Source organism: Papio anubis, chromosome 11, assembly GCF_008728515.1.
Source record: "Papio anubis isolate 15944 chromosome 11, Panubis1.0, whole genome shotgun sequence".
Taxonomy (NCBI): Eukaryota; Metazoa; Chordata; class Mammalia; order Primates; family Cercopithecidae; genus Papio; species Papio anubis.
In genome coordinates, this window is record NC_044986.1 from 40,809,699 (window position 1) to 40,822,880 (window position 13,182).

A 13,182-nucleotide genomic window follows, 5' to 3' on the forward strand; every position below is an offset into this window, starting at 1 on the left:
TTCCGGTCTTCAAAGAGAGTTAGCTGTTCACCACTCCTCTCTTCCAGATTTCCCTGTGCCTGAAGAAGTACCATGCTTTTCATGTAGTATTTTAAAAAACATTAAATACTTTGGATTAAGAGATGATCAAGAGAACAAGTGCGCATATATATATGTGTGTGTACACACATATAAGTGTGTATATATATGCATGGTTACTATAGCTGTATGTTTATTTAGTACCTACTTTCTTTGAACTATATTTGAACTAAGCCAAACTATATATATATATATAGTTTTGGTGCCACTCCCATTCCAATAACTAGGAAATAATATGCCTTTTCTCCAGGAAGCACTTGTTTCAAATCAGTAAGCTCTGAATAGACAAAATAGTAATGCATTTTCAACAACTTGCTCAATATTTTTAATATTTCATCACAAAATCCAGAGATGTACGTATAATTCTTTACACTTATTTTACAGAGTCAGGCATAGTTTCTTACAGGCCTAAATCCTGAAAAGGCAAAGGGAGGATTCAGCATAAATACAACAAAGGTATAATAAAGACTGGATTTATATTGTCATTTGGACCACGGAAACGTACACAAAGGAAAATGTACATTTGTTTTAGGTTTTCCAGAGTTCATTTGGTTTGGCTTGTTTCCACAATGAGGATACAGTACTGAAATCTGCTATTTGAAGAAAGTAACCTGACCCCTGTGGTAACTTCTGTGTGCAGGAACCATCTACCCTCGCACAAGCTGCACCTGAAGTGGTTAGCCCCATTTAGTTCCTGTCCTCTCTTTTAACTGGAACCAAACCAAACCAAACAAATCCAGAATGGGGTCAGCTACAAGCAATATAGTTAGAAATATTAACCCTGATGAACAGAAACAACACTGCATCTTCAGAAAATCCAAAATCTTTTGTTCATATTCAGTACGATTAAATTAAACCACCCAAGTAGAACAAATAATTCACATTCTTACTGAGTTAAATCAAGTTTGATTTCAGGAAGCTTTAAAGATTTGTCTATTTCCCCTTCAGAATTAGCAGAATTAGAAATTTTGGTCTGCTTAAATCACAATGAGGTAAAAATAAAAGCTTAAAAGTCAGAAAATGGTAGTGAAAAACTACCATATCAGACATGATTGAATTCCAAAGCCATATACTGATCAAAAAACAGATTATCATTCAAGTCTAAATAGAAAAAACTACTTATGAGTACAGGCATACGTTTTTCAAATGTATTTGTAATCAATTTCATGTACAATTTGTGACAATTTATGTTTTACACTTTTGCATTTTCCCCTAAAAGTGAAAAAATGGTCATTTTTTCCATATATAAAATAGTATTCGATTATTTAAAAATCCATACAAATGACATTTATTACTATTTCTTGTTTAAGCCCTCATGTATCTTCTCTATTGTATTTTTGGATTCTGTAAACAAATTACTATATTATGACCAATACTTGCTCAAGATCAATGTTGAATCATGGATTTGGTGTCACTGAGTGCAAGCGACGTGAGGTCTACGTGTGCTGGGACATACCATTCACCAAACTTCTCAGCTGTTTCACAACTGTCTCTATCAACTTCTGTTTGTCTCGATCATTCTTCCTGAACTGAGCAAATATATTGTTCTTTTTGCTAGTATCCTTCATCCTAGAAACATATGTGAATGAAGAAGCTTAGTAAAAGAAAATTAAAAGCTAAGCTGTCACAAGTAAAATATCTTGCCATGCTCTGAATTATCCCACACTAATCCTATGCTTGAAAAATATAGTTCAAAGAAAGTAGGTTCTAAATAAACATACAGATATAGTAACCATGCAAAAAAATAGAAGCTTTATTTTACATTCTATATTAAGTAGCATTTTTGCATTAATATGTACATCTAAAATATGCTAGGTTTGCTACTATCATACTATTTTCTAATATTATTCCACAAAGTATGCTAAAATACATACCCTGTATAGACTCAGCTAATCATATTCATAGCAAGATAAGGTGAAAGGAAAATAACATTAGAAAACGTAAAATAGCAATGTTTTTGCCTCAGTTGCATGACATTGTAAAATAAATTTACATTTATTTTAAACACTTCCTCTTGTCCTTTCACATCAAATTCACTATAAATATTTTGAAATATAGGAAAATAATAAAAATTTTAATTTAAAAGCTGAAAATTTTAATAGTGATACTTTTTAATTTTTATTTTCTTCCAGCAGCCCCCAGAATCACAGCAGATTCAGAGGGCCTCCCAATAGTGATATTTTAAATGAAATATGATTGAGTAAAGAAAAAGTCTGTCACATAATGAGAGGGAAAAGTTAACACCTAAATTTATGTTTAGTTGGACAAGATGCATCAGTAAATCCTATTACCTCAGTTTTTACTGTATTGTTTATTTCAAACCATATATTTCTCTACCTGCAAAGAATCCAAGTCCACAATGCTGAGATTTAGATAACACTGGTGGCAAACATTCCAATTCCTGGTCACATTTGACAAAATACCTTCTTTCCTGAGTTACAGAATTTTTTTTTTTAAAGAAAGCTCCAATTGTCACATCCCCAGTAAACATATTTCTAAGGTCAATTAAGCTTGCAATTCAGGATACAAAAGGAAAGATGTTTTGTTCACATCAATATAAACAGCAGTTGCTTATGAAATGACACCAACTCTGAAGGGCAAGAAAGAAAAGCTTCTTTTTTGGTCATTAAACTAGAATGAGCTTTTAAGCTCTATCTAGACTTTTCTTTTTTGACAGAAATCTTTAGTTCTTTAGTTTATCACTGAATCAAAAGGTGCTAAAATGTTATACAAAAAAAGTTTTCAGAATGTACTCACTTCTCCAAAAGAGTAAGGGCTGTGTTTGGATTCACCCGAAGGTACTTAGAAGCTGGCTGTCCATAATCAGCTAGATAAGTAGACCAATCCCAAACCATAAACAGGTCAAGGAGCTGCGAAAGATGGGGGAAATGTTAAATCAACTTTTGATTATTTACCCAGTTAACATATAAATTATATGCTATCCTTGTTCTACTTTAATATAGCCTGCTTCTTAGATAGCACAGAATAAGGAAATTCATTTTTAAAACTTCATTAACTGTACTTCACAACGAAAATAGATCTTTTTACTTTGAAATTACTAAAAGCGCCAGGGGTTGTTTTCTGGTAAAATACTTTGTGTTTTCAAATAATTGTAAAATAATGAAAACACTGTTAATATAATATATATTAACCCTTGTACTGATGTATAAAAATTTTATCTTTACGCATTAGTCAGTACCCAGATGTAATTAATAAAGGTTGGCGCTACTAACCTGTATGAAGAATTTTAAAGAACTTAAATTGAACCTTTTTTTCTTAGAGGTAAGTATGTTTACCTTTCAAGGACGCTGTTTGCACCTAAGACTTTTTCCAAAGTAATTTAAACCAAAAGCTCAGATAATCTCAATTAAGTGCATTTAACAACCTCTGCTGGATTTTCTCTGGTGATGGATCCTCCGTAGTATTATGAAATGAGGGCTTCAGGATTCAGCCTGTTAACTCTAGGCTACCATTTTGTATAAACAAACAACAACAAAAAAGAAACCCTCTTGTTTCCCGTGGTGTCTTAAAATTGACTATTTACTTTATAATCTCCAGTTAGAATCATTGTCAAATATGGAAGTAATCTTTTAAAAGCAATGCCATGCCTAAACCAAAGCACCAAACTCTTTATCCAACTTTAAAACCCTAATCCCCTTTAAGCCATTTAAAACCCAACTTCCTATCCCCATTTGAATTGTTTCAGAAAGCTAAATGCTTTACTTACTACCTTCCTTTAGTTTTATATTCTTTCTTTTTGTTTTAACTCACTTTATAAGTAAGGGGTCTTACTGGTTTTGCTCTCAAATGGAGGAAACATTTGCATTTACTCATGGGATACAAGAGACAACCACTGACTCTGAGAGGGATAAAACTCTGGGGTGATTAAAATCTCATAAAGGTAGGTTACCAGAAACTAGCTTTTCTTGATGAAGGTAAAAAACTTGTTTGACTCTTTCCCTATCCAATTTACAGGTATTAATAGAGATTTTCTCGCAACAGGCAGAAAATTCTATAATGAAAATATTAACTATGAAAAGCCACTCTATTTTCTTTCAGACAAGATACCATTCTGGGCCATACCAAAAGTTGAAACACTAGGATAGAAACTATACTGAGACAATGTTAAAGATACACTGTCTGAAAAAGAAAAGGGAACTTATTTAAAGTTCTGTGTAATTTTTAACTGTGTTTGGCCACATTTTTCCCTCCTTTCACAAAGAGGAAAAGTTACTGTCATACACTCAGATGGTAAGAGTGTAAATTAGTATAACTTCTCTGGAATGTGATTCCGCAATGTGTTTAAGAACCTTATTAAAAATGGCCATTCCCTTTGATTCAGCAATCCTACTTCTTGGAAAGCAACTTTGGGAAACAGAAAAAAAAATTTATGCACAAAGATAATCTCAAAAATGCTATTTGTGTTATCAAAAACTGAAAAAAGCCTAAATCTCAATATTAAGAGACTGGTTAAGTAGTGAGGTATATCTGTATGATGACTATCATGTGGTTATTAAAATTAACATTTATGAAGAATTTTAAACAACATGGGATAATGTTTATGATAAATGTTGCTATTTAAGTTACATAAAAACCCATCCAAAAAGACTGGAAGAAAATTTGCAAAAATGTTAAGGATGCCTGTTATAAGCTGGGCATGGTGGTGTGTTCCTGTAGTCCTAGCTACTCTAGAGACTGAGGCGGTAGGATCACTTGAGCCCGGGAGTTAAGAGTCCACCCCAGGCAACATAATGAGACTTCACCTCTAAAATAATAATTTTTAAAAAAGAACAATTGTTATTTCTGTGGTGGGATTAAAGTTATCTGTTATTTTCTTTATTTTTGTAATACTCTACAATGAATATGTGTTAATACTATAGTTATAAATAAGGTTTATATATTTATATATTAAAATAAATTTCAATAATGAACACCCCTCACAGAGTTGTCAACAGAAGCCTCATTTTCAAGGATTCTTCTTTCAGGTGTATGTGTGTATTTGCACAACTGTGCATGTGCAATGCACAGTGTCAGCAGAAAGCAACCTCTTAAGGCTCTTTTTCTCTAGGCTGATTTACCCCCAACTGGGAAAGGAGGAGCTGACTTAATGAATGAAAAACCCGCACCAACTCCAACTGTGAATACAGAATTGATTCTTTTACAGCACAAAACCAGACTGTCCTAGATAAAGAAACACTATGCTTACAATGTTCACATATGGTCAGATACTCATATGCAAATCTCTTATGTGCAAACCCCTAGAAATTACAGGAACCACAAAATTAAACCTACCTGCCCATATGTAGACAAATCTATATGCTTTCATATTTACATTAATCTTTGTAAAAATATGTACAGAAATACATATTATACACAGTTAATTTACAGATATCTATAGAAATTTGCATGAATTTGCAAATTAATGGTTAAGGAATTAATTGCCAATGCAGATAAAAAGGCCAATGATCTAGATAAAATTCATTTATTTATTCAGCATATATTGTCTGCCCACCTATCACGTGCTAGATACTGTGCTAGGTACCAGAGATACAGTATTGGAACGAAACAAAATATCTTTCCTCAAGGAGCTTACATTGTAAGATAGGAATAAAGCAGTAATCTTTTGATGTTAACATGGAAGAAATTATAAAGAAAAGCTATTCACATAGAATCCTAGTAATTTAAACTACCGTAACACATGAGAAAGCTACTATCCTTTAATATAGAATAAGACCGAAGCCATTAACTTATATAGAAGCTGGTGACTGCCTGCTCATTCCGCTCAGTCTATGAATCCAATGGCTGAAGATTCAATGGCTGAGACATTTCAGTGTTTGTGTCCCAAAGACCACACATGAACGTGGGCAGAGAGCAAAGATGGAGCCAGCAAGCATGTTGATCTCATATTCTCATTTCTCATTTTCATGTGTGTAAGGATTTTTCAAATGCATAGTACTGCTGGAACAAGTAAATAGAAACAAACTTCAAAGCTGGGCAGGCAAGCTCATAAAGTGTGTCTAGCACAGTGTAACCACTCAGTAGGTATTCGGGAAATAACTGATTAATTGATGATGCCAGACCATTATTCCAAGTTTCCTTGGGAGCTTTTTCCTTAGGCTACAGGCTACTTTAGCTTATGTTGATAGCTCTCTGAAAAAGGCCAATGTTGGCTTGCAGGCAAACTATGGCAAGTGAATATAGTGAAGTGACATCTCTGTATCTCTCTCAGCTTTTCACTGGGATGTTGATAAAGAGGAGATACTCTATCATGATACAGCACTGGGTCTAACGTTAAGTGAGTTAAATGATCTTCCTAGAGAAAGTAGCATTAATATTTCTGAATGGTCTACCAGTCTCCTTCACCCATAATAATTATAAGGTCATTTTTCACTTTTTATAATTCAGTTCTACTGAAGTGAAGGATAAAACATAAAACCAGGACTTTATTCCTGGGTCCCACCTAACATTATGCCAAGCCAGATTTTATGGACTGAACCCATTTCTACAGGTGGCTATCCATGCCTGTTCTGACCAAGATGACCCTGGTCTTTGATTGGGATGACTTTAAAAGAACATGATTGCTCTGGAGTCAGAGTGTGATGGGAATAAAAGGGGAAACGGGGGTGTTGCCAGGTACAAACACTGATACTTGCCTTTGCTCCACCCCAACAGTCGTTGCTTTGTGGACTGCCTCTCACAATTGGTTAAGCTTCACAGGATGCACTATGTTCTTAATATTAAGATCTACATTATGAAAAGTCTCACTTCTCTACTTAAGTTTTGCTTCCTTCAGATGGCAATATGCACAAATAATATGTTCGTTATTAATCACACAAAATCTCTTTCAGTCTTGTAAATAAACAGTAGGACATGGTCTCAACAGGTGAATTTATTAGTTAACACATATACCTGAAGTTCAAAGATGTAGATCAAACATGAACAAAAACAAAAATCTCCCCAGATTACCCAAAAGCAATTTTACAATTACTTATTAAAGGATAAAGTCGGGCATATGATAATGAAAATTGGTATTAAGTTCTATAAATGGGTTTCTTCCAATAGTCAAGTAAAGTAATTCCACCTTAAATCCTTTTGGGAAGTAAGCAAAGTATAGATGATATAAAAATGAAAAAGCAAAATCATGTGCCTGAGTTCTACCTCATCACGATTTGTAAGATTATCTGAAATTAGTATCCCAAGTTTTTTTTCACCAAGGATTCAAAAATACCCTTCATAACTAATCTGATAACATAAAGTGGATGTATGCCAATATTTGTAAGTGAGTTGTACGTTTCACTTCCTCAGCATTCCCTGTGTGTGTCCAGCAAACAAAAAGATCAGCTTAAGGAAAGAAGTGTTACATGGGTGGTCCCATATAGCTCCAAATAGTCGAATCACTTCAGAATCACTGAGGAATTCATTTGTGTCAACCCATTTAGCTTGCTGACAGTTTCCCATCCTACAGACTCATTCTCAATCCATGCCCAAGGAACTTGAGGTCTCAGACCTGTTGAGATCACTTTGTACAAATGACACAATGAATCTAGGCAGACTTAAAATTATTCTATGAAACTCTTGAAGTGACTTTTTGCCTTTTAAAAAGGGAACCCACAGTGCCAGGTCATATTTTCCTTGAATCTGATTTAGCTTTCTTTGTTTTAGGTCTTTTGGGTTTTGCTTTTGAAGCACCTCAGGGGCAATGACCCAGGACAGAAGATAAATAAAGTTAAGCCAACCTCAAGAGAAAAGCAACTGGGGATACCAGGTTTGCTTTTGTAAACGTGAACAGTGACCTGGGGGCTCCGGGTCAACCTCAGTCCCCCAAGTTCCCTTTTCCAAACACTAAATCCACCTGGGACCTCAGAGTTGCTTTGTGGATTCCAAAAGTAAACCAGGAGATCATTTTTCCTTTGCCACCAAAAAACAAAGTTGAGACCAGGGTTCCTAGAGTGCTCCAGAGATTTAAACAACAAAAGTCCTAAACCCTAGTACTGCTTAAAGGAAGAAATACTTGTCCTTCAAACAAATCCTGAGTAATTCGCCACTGGGAATTCAAGAAAAATGGGTCTTACTAAACTAGCTACATTGGAAAGAACTACAAGTCCTTTTCTAAATATATTGTGAGGTCAAATGATGAACTCCATATGATTTTTAAAGCACCTGGATTTTCCTTCCTTTCTAGCCATCTTTAACACCACATTTGGAAAACTCCACATGTAGCACAGAATTTTAAGTAGCAGTCCGAAGATAAGTGAAAACTACAATACAAAAAAAGCAAATCAGTATTGTGCCTTCAGTTACCTAACTTTTTTCCCTTCAGGTGTTAATTGCCTTCATGCTACCTTCTGGATCTTATGTACCCTAACCCAAGCCTGCCCTCTTCCAATGTCCCATCTGCTAGACTTGCTCTCAGCCAGTCCTTTCACTCCCACCTCTGTGAGGACTAGGAGTGAGTTCTGAGCACTTCATGCTGCAGAAGCTGCTTAAAGGAATTGGTCTCTTCAAGTCACTTCACTCAGGTGAACTGTACACGCAAAGGTAGAATGTTCTTATTTTTTTATGCTAAGCCAATGTAGTAGTCCTAGATAATCTCTAGGTGAGTATGCAATTTGGAAAAAAAAAAAAAAGAAAAAAGAGGCACACAGTAAAATTTACATAATCGGATTTACACATGTCCATATTTGCTTTATTTTGATTTTTTTTTTTGTCACTACCATGGCTAAAATAGCATATAGATACATACATGTGAATTTATGAGGTTATTAAAATTAATTTTATCAAATACATAGTTAATAATCAAATGGAGCATATCATGAAACCAACAGTTCACTGTCGTACTCAGAAGTAACCATGTTTAACTCCTTATTTATTTGTTTGTTTTTTGTGTTTTCTGTTGTTTTGAGACAGAGTCCTTGCTCTGTCACCCAGACTGGAGTGCAGTGGCACGATCTTGGCTCACTGCAACCTCCTCCTCCCAGGTTCAAGCAATTCTTTTTTCTTTTAAGATGGAGTCTTGCTCTGTTGCCCAGGTTGGAGTGCAGTGGTGTGATCTTGGCTCACTGTAACCTCCACCTCCCAGATTCAAGCAATTCTCCTGCCTCAGCCTCCTGAGTAGCTGGGATTACAGGCGCACGCCACCACGCCCAGCTAATTTTTTGTATTTTTAGCTTAGAGACGGGGTTTAACCATGTTGGTCAGGTTGGTCTCGAACTCCTGACCTCATGATCCACCCATCTTGGCCTCCCAAAGTGCTGGGATTACAGGCATGAGCCACTGCGCCTGGCCTCAGGTTCAAGCAATTCTTGTGCCTCAGCCTCCCAAGCAGCTGGGACTACAGGCACATACCACCACGCCCGGCTAATTTTTGTGTTTTTTGTAGAGACAGGGTTTTGCCACGTTGCCCAGGCTGGTCTCGAACTCCTGGCCTCAAGGGATCCACCCTCCTCGGTCTCCCAAAATGCTGGGATTATAGGCGTGAGCCACCGCACCTGGCCTTTAACTCCTCTTTTAGTTCTAGTGATTATCTCACTATCCCTAATAGGCTTATTTTTCTAATTTTGTATTATTTTACAGCTATCACATATGAGAGTTTACCTTACTTTATACCAGCTCTCTTCTTGGGTAGCTATCTTACCATTTTTGTCTATTTTTGTTTTTATAATTTTAATACAATTAAACCTCTATTTCTTGTTACATAACTTTTAAAGTTTTTTTTTTTTTTAAACAGCTTTGAGATGTACCATACAGTTCACTCATTTAAAGGGCACAAATCAATGGTTTTGACTCTATTCACAGAATTGTGCAGCCATCTCAACCAATTTTAGAGCCCCTGAATGAATCCCCATAGCCCTTAGCAATCACTTTCCAAATGGGAATCAAATAACATGTGGTCTTCTGGCCTGCCATGGTGGCTCACACCTGTAATCCTAACACTTTGAGAGGCCAAGGCTTGAGACTAGGAGTTTGAGACCAGCCTGGGCAACATGGTGAGACCCTGTCTCGACATACAATTAAAACATTAGCTGGCAGTGGTGGTGCACGCCAGAAGTCCTAGCTACTTGGGAGGCTGAGGTGGAAGGCTAGCTTGAGTCCAGGAGGTGGAGGCTGCAGTGAGCAATGAACTGTACTCCAGGATGGTCAGCAGAGCAAGACCCTGCCTCTATTTAAAACAAAACAACACAAAACAAAACAAACAAAACAAAAAGACCTACCTGGTCTTTTGTAACTGGCTTCTTTCACGTAAGCATAATGCTTTCAAGGTTCATGTAGCATGCATTATTACTTCATTCCTTTTTATTGACAAATAATAATATATTGAATGGATATACTATACCTTGTTTATCCAATCATCAGTTGATGGACATTTATCTTTTTGGGCTATTAAAAATAATGTTGTTAGGCCCGGCACGGTGGCTAACGCCTGTAATCCCAGCACTTTGGGAGGCCAAGGAGGGTGGATCATGAGGTCAGGAGATCGAGACCATCCTGGCTAATACAGTGAAACCCTGTCTCTACTAAAAAAAATATATAAAAAATCAGCCAGGCGTGGTGGCAGGTGCCTGCAGTCCCAGCTACTCAAGAGGCTGAGGCAGGAAAATGGCGTGAACCTGGGAGGCGGAGCTTGCAGTGAGCCAAGATCGCGCCACTGCACTCCAGCCTGGGCAACAGAGCAAGACTCCGTCCGTCTCAAAAAAAAAAAAAAAAATGCTGCTATTAACATTTATGTACCAGGATTTTGTAAACAACTGTTTTCATTTCTCTTGGGTATATATCTAGGAGTAGAATTTGTTATATAAACTTTTAACAGGATCTTCTGACTTTCCATTTAGTAGTATAAGAACATTAGCACCTTACGTAGTTGAGTTTTAAAATAATTCTTTTGGCAATTGGGATAAAATATTTATATTATGTATTCAAACCTAAATAACAAATAGATATTTGATTAAAGTTTCCTAAAAATTCTTTATGAATGCAAAAAGATGTTATTTTTTTTTTTTTTTTTTTGATACGGAGTCCCACTCTGTTGCCCAGGCTGGAGTGCAGTGGCACAATCTTGGCTCACTGCAACCTCTGCCTCCTGGGCTCAAGTGATTCTCCTGCCTCAGCCTCCCAAGTAGCTGGGATAACAGGTGTGCGCCACCACCCCAGCTAATTTTTGTGTTTTTAGTAGAGACAAGGTCTCACCAAAGTGCTAGGATTACAGGCGTGAGTCACTGCACCTGGCCAATGTTAATAAATTCTTAATAATTTTTTTATTCCCTATTTTTGAAAAATAATAAAAACCTACAATTATCCAATAGAAGAAAGAACCTGTCATATAATTTCCTCAAGTAGATTCACTTCAAATAGTTGAATGTGACTTAGATTTTTATAATACACACACACACACACACAACACATGCACACACACAAACACACAGGCACAGCTTGTTTTTCTTGAGAGTACTGAACATAAGAGTTCAGCTTCCTGATATTGTAAGGTAGGTCATATATGAACTAGCAGTACTTTACCTAATTACTGAAACCAAAAATCTGGATTTAGTCTGCTTTGTGTCTTCTCTCTCTCTCACAGTTCTTTTGTTTGTTTGTTTGTTTGTTTGTTTTTTGAGATGGAGTCTTGCTCTGTCCACCAGGCTGGAGTGCAGTGGCGTGATCTTGGTTCACTGCAACCTCCACCTCCCAGGTTCAAACAATTCTCCTGCCTCAGCCTCCTGAGTAGCTGGGATTACAGGCACATATCACCACATCCAGCTAATCTTTGTATTTTTAGCAGAGTGGGGGTTTCACTATGTTGGTCAGGCTGGTCTCGAACTCCTGACCTCGTGATCCACCTGTCTCAGCCTCCCAAAATGCTGGGATTATAGGCGTGAGCCACTGTGCCTGGCCTCTCTCTCACAATTCTTCCATCTAATTTATTGACAAATAGTACCAATATAACTTCCTAAATATTTCCTGTATTTACTTTCTTCCACCTTCTTCTTTTTTTTTGTCATCTTGTTTGAGACATAGTCTCACTCTGATGCCCAGACTGGAGTGCAGTGGTGCAATCTCACCCCACTGCAAACTCTGCCTCCTGGGTTCAAGTGATTCTTGTGCTTCAGCCTCCCGAGTAGCTGGGATTACAGGCACATGCCCCCATGCCCAGCTAATTTCTGCATTTTTAGTAGAGACAGTGTTTCACATGTTGGCCAGGCTGGTCTGGAACTCCAGGGCTCAAGTGATCCACCTGCCTTGGCCTCCCAAAGTGCTGGGATTATAGGCGTGAGCCACTGCGCCTGGCCCTCTCCCAGCTTTCCATCCCTACTATTACTACTACTACTGTCCTAGTTCAGACATCATAATCTCTCCCCTGTGGCCTTTTGTCTTGCCTATACCCTCTGCCTCTCTCTTCCAATATCCCAGGTTAGCCAATCTCCACACTGCTGCCAGAGAGATCTAGCTAAAACACAAATTTGATTACACCATTCCCTTGTTTAAAACCTTTGATGGCTGCCCATTTCCTACAAGATAAAGTTGAAGTTCATTAACATGACACGCAAAGCTCTCTTGCGCCTTATCCAGGTCAACCTTTTGGCTTCCTCTCCCTTCATGTAATCCAGGCTCCTAAATGAGGAACTACTCTTAGTTCTCTTAGAAACCATGACTGGGCCAGGCGCGATGGCTCACACCTGTAATCCCAGCACTTTGGGAGGCAGAGGTGGGTGGATCACCTGAGGTAAGAAGTTCAAGACCAGCCTGGCCAACATGGTGAAACCCCATTTCTACTTAAAAACAAAAAATTAGCTGGGCGTGGTGGTGGGCGTCTGTAACCCCAGCTACTCGGGAGGCTGAGGCAGCAGAATTGCTTGAACCCAGGAGGCAGAGGTTACAGTGAGCTGAGATCATGCCATTGCACTCCAGCCTAGGCGACAAGAACAAAACGCGGTCTCAAAAAAAATAAATAAATAAACCATGTCTACCCTAGGACACTCCTCATTCCTCAGCTCTTCTGTATGGAATCTCCTTTCCTTCCTTCTTCACCCAGGTAGCTCTTACTTAGTCCGTAACACTTAAGTCTAAATCAGTCTCCCAGGAAGCCTCTCCAGACCACCTTGGTTGGGTTAG

The 13,182-nt window shown here is 37.5% G+C and overlaps 1 protein-coding gene across 12 annotated transcripts in view; it reads right to left on the minus strand.

The window, feature by feature from the left end:
• The window catches only part of EXOC6 (exocyst complex component 6), a 214,284-nt gene that overhangs the window by 1,409 nt on the left and 199,693 nt on the right, over positions 1 to 13,182 (minus strand). For 8 of the 12 annotated variants that reach the window (XM_031652172.1, XM_031652176.1, XM_031652175.1 and 5 more), the window contains 2 exons: positions 2,836 to 2,948; positions 1,535 to 1,647 (listed from right to left, as the gene is read on the minus strand). In XM_031652172.1, the coding sequence (XP_031508032.1) occupies positions 1,535 to 1,647; positions 2,836 to 2,948 (226 nt within the window). Of the gene's footprint in view, positions 1 to 375; positions 1,648 to 2,835; positions 2,949 to 13,182 lie in introns of those variants that run through there. The other 4 variants (XM_009214978.4, XM_009214977.4, XM_031652173.1 and 1 more) reach the window with 1 other exon arrangement.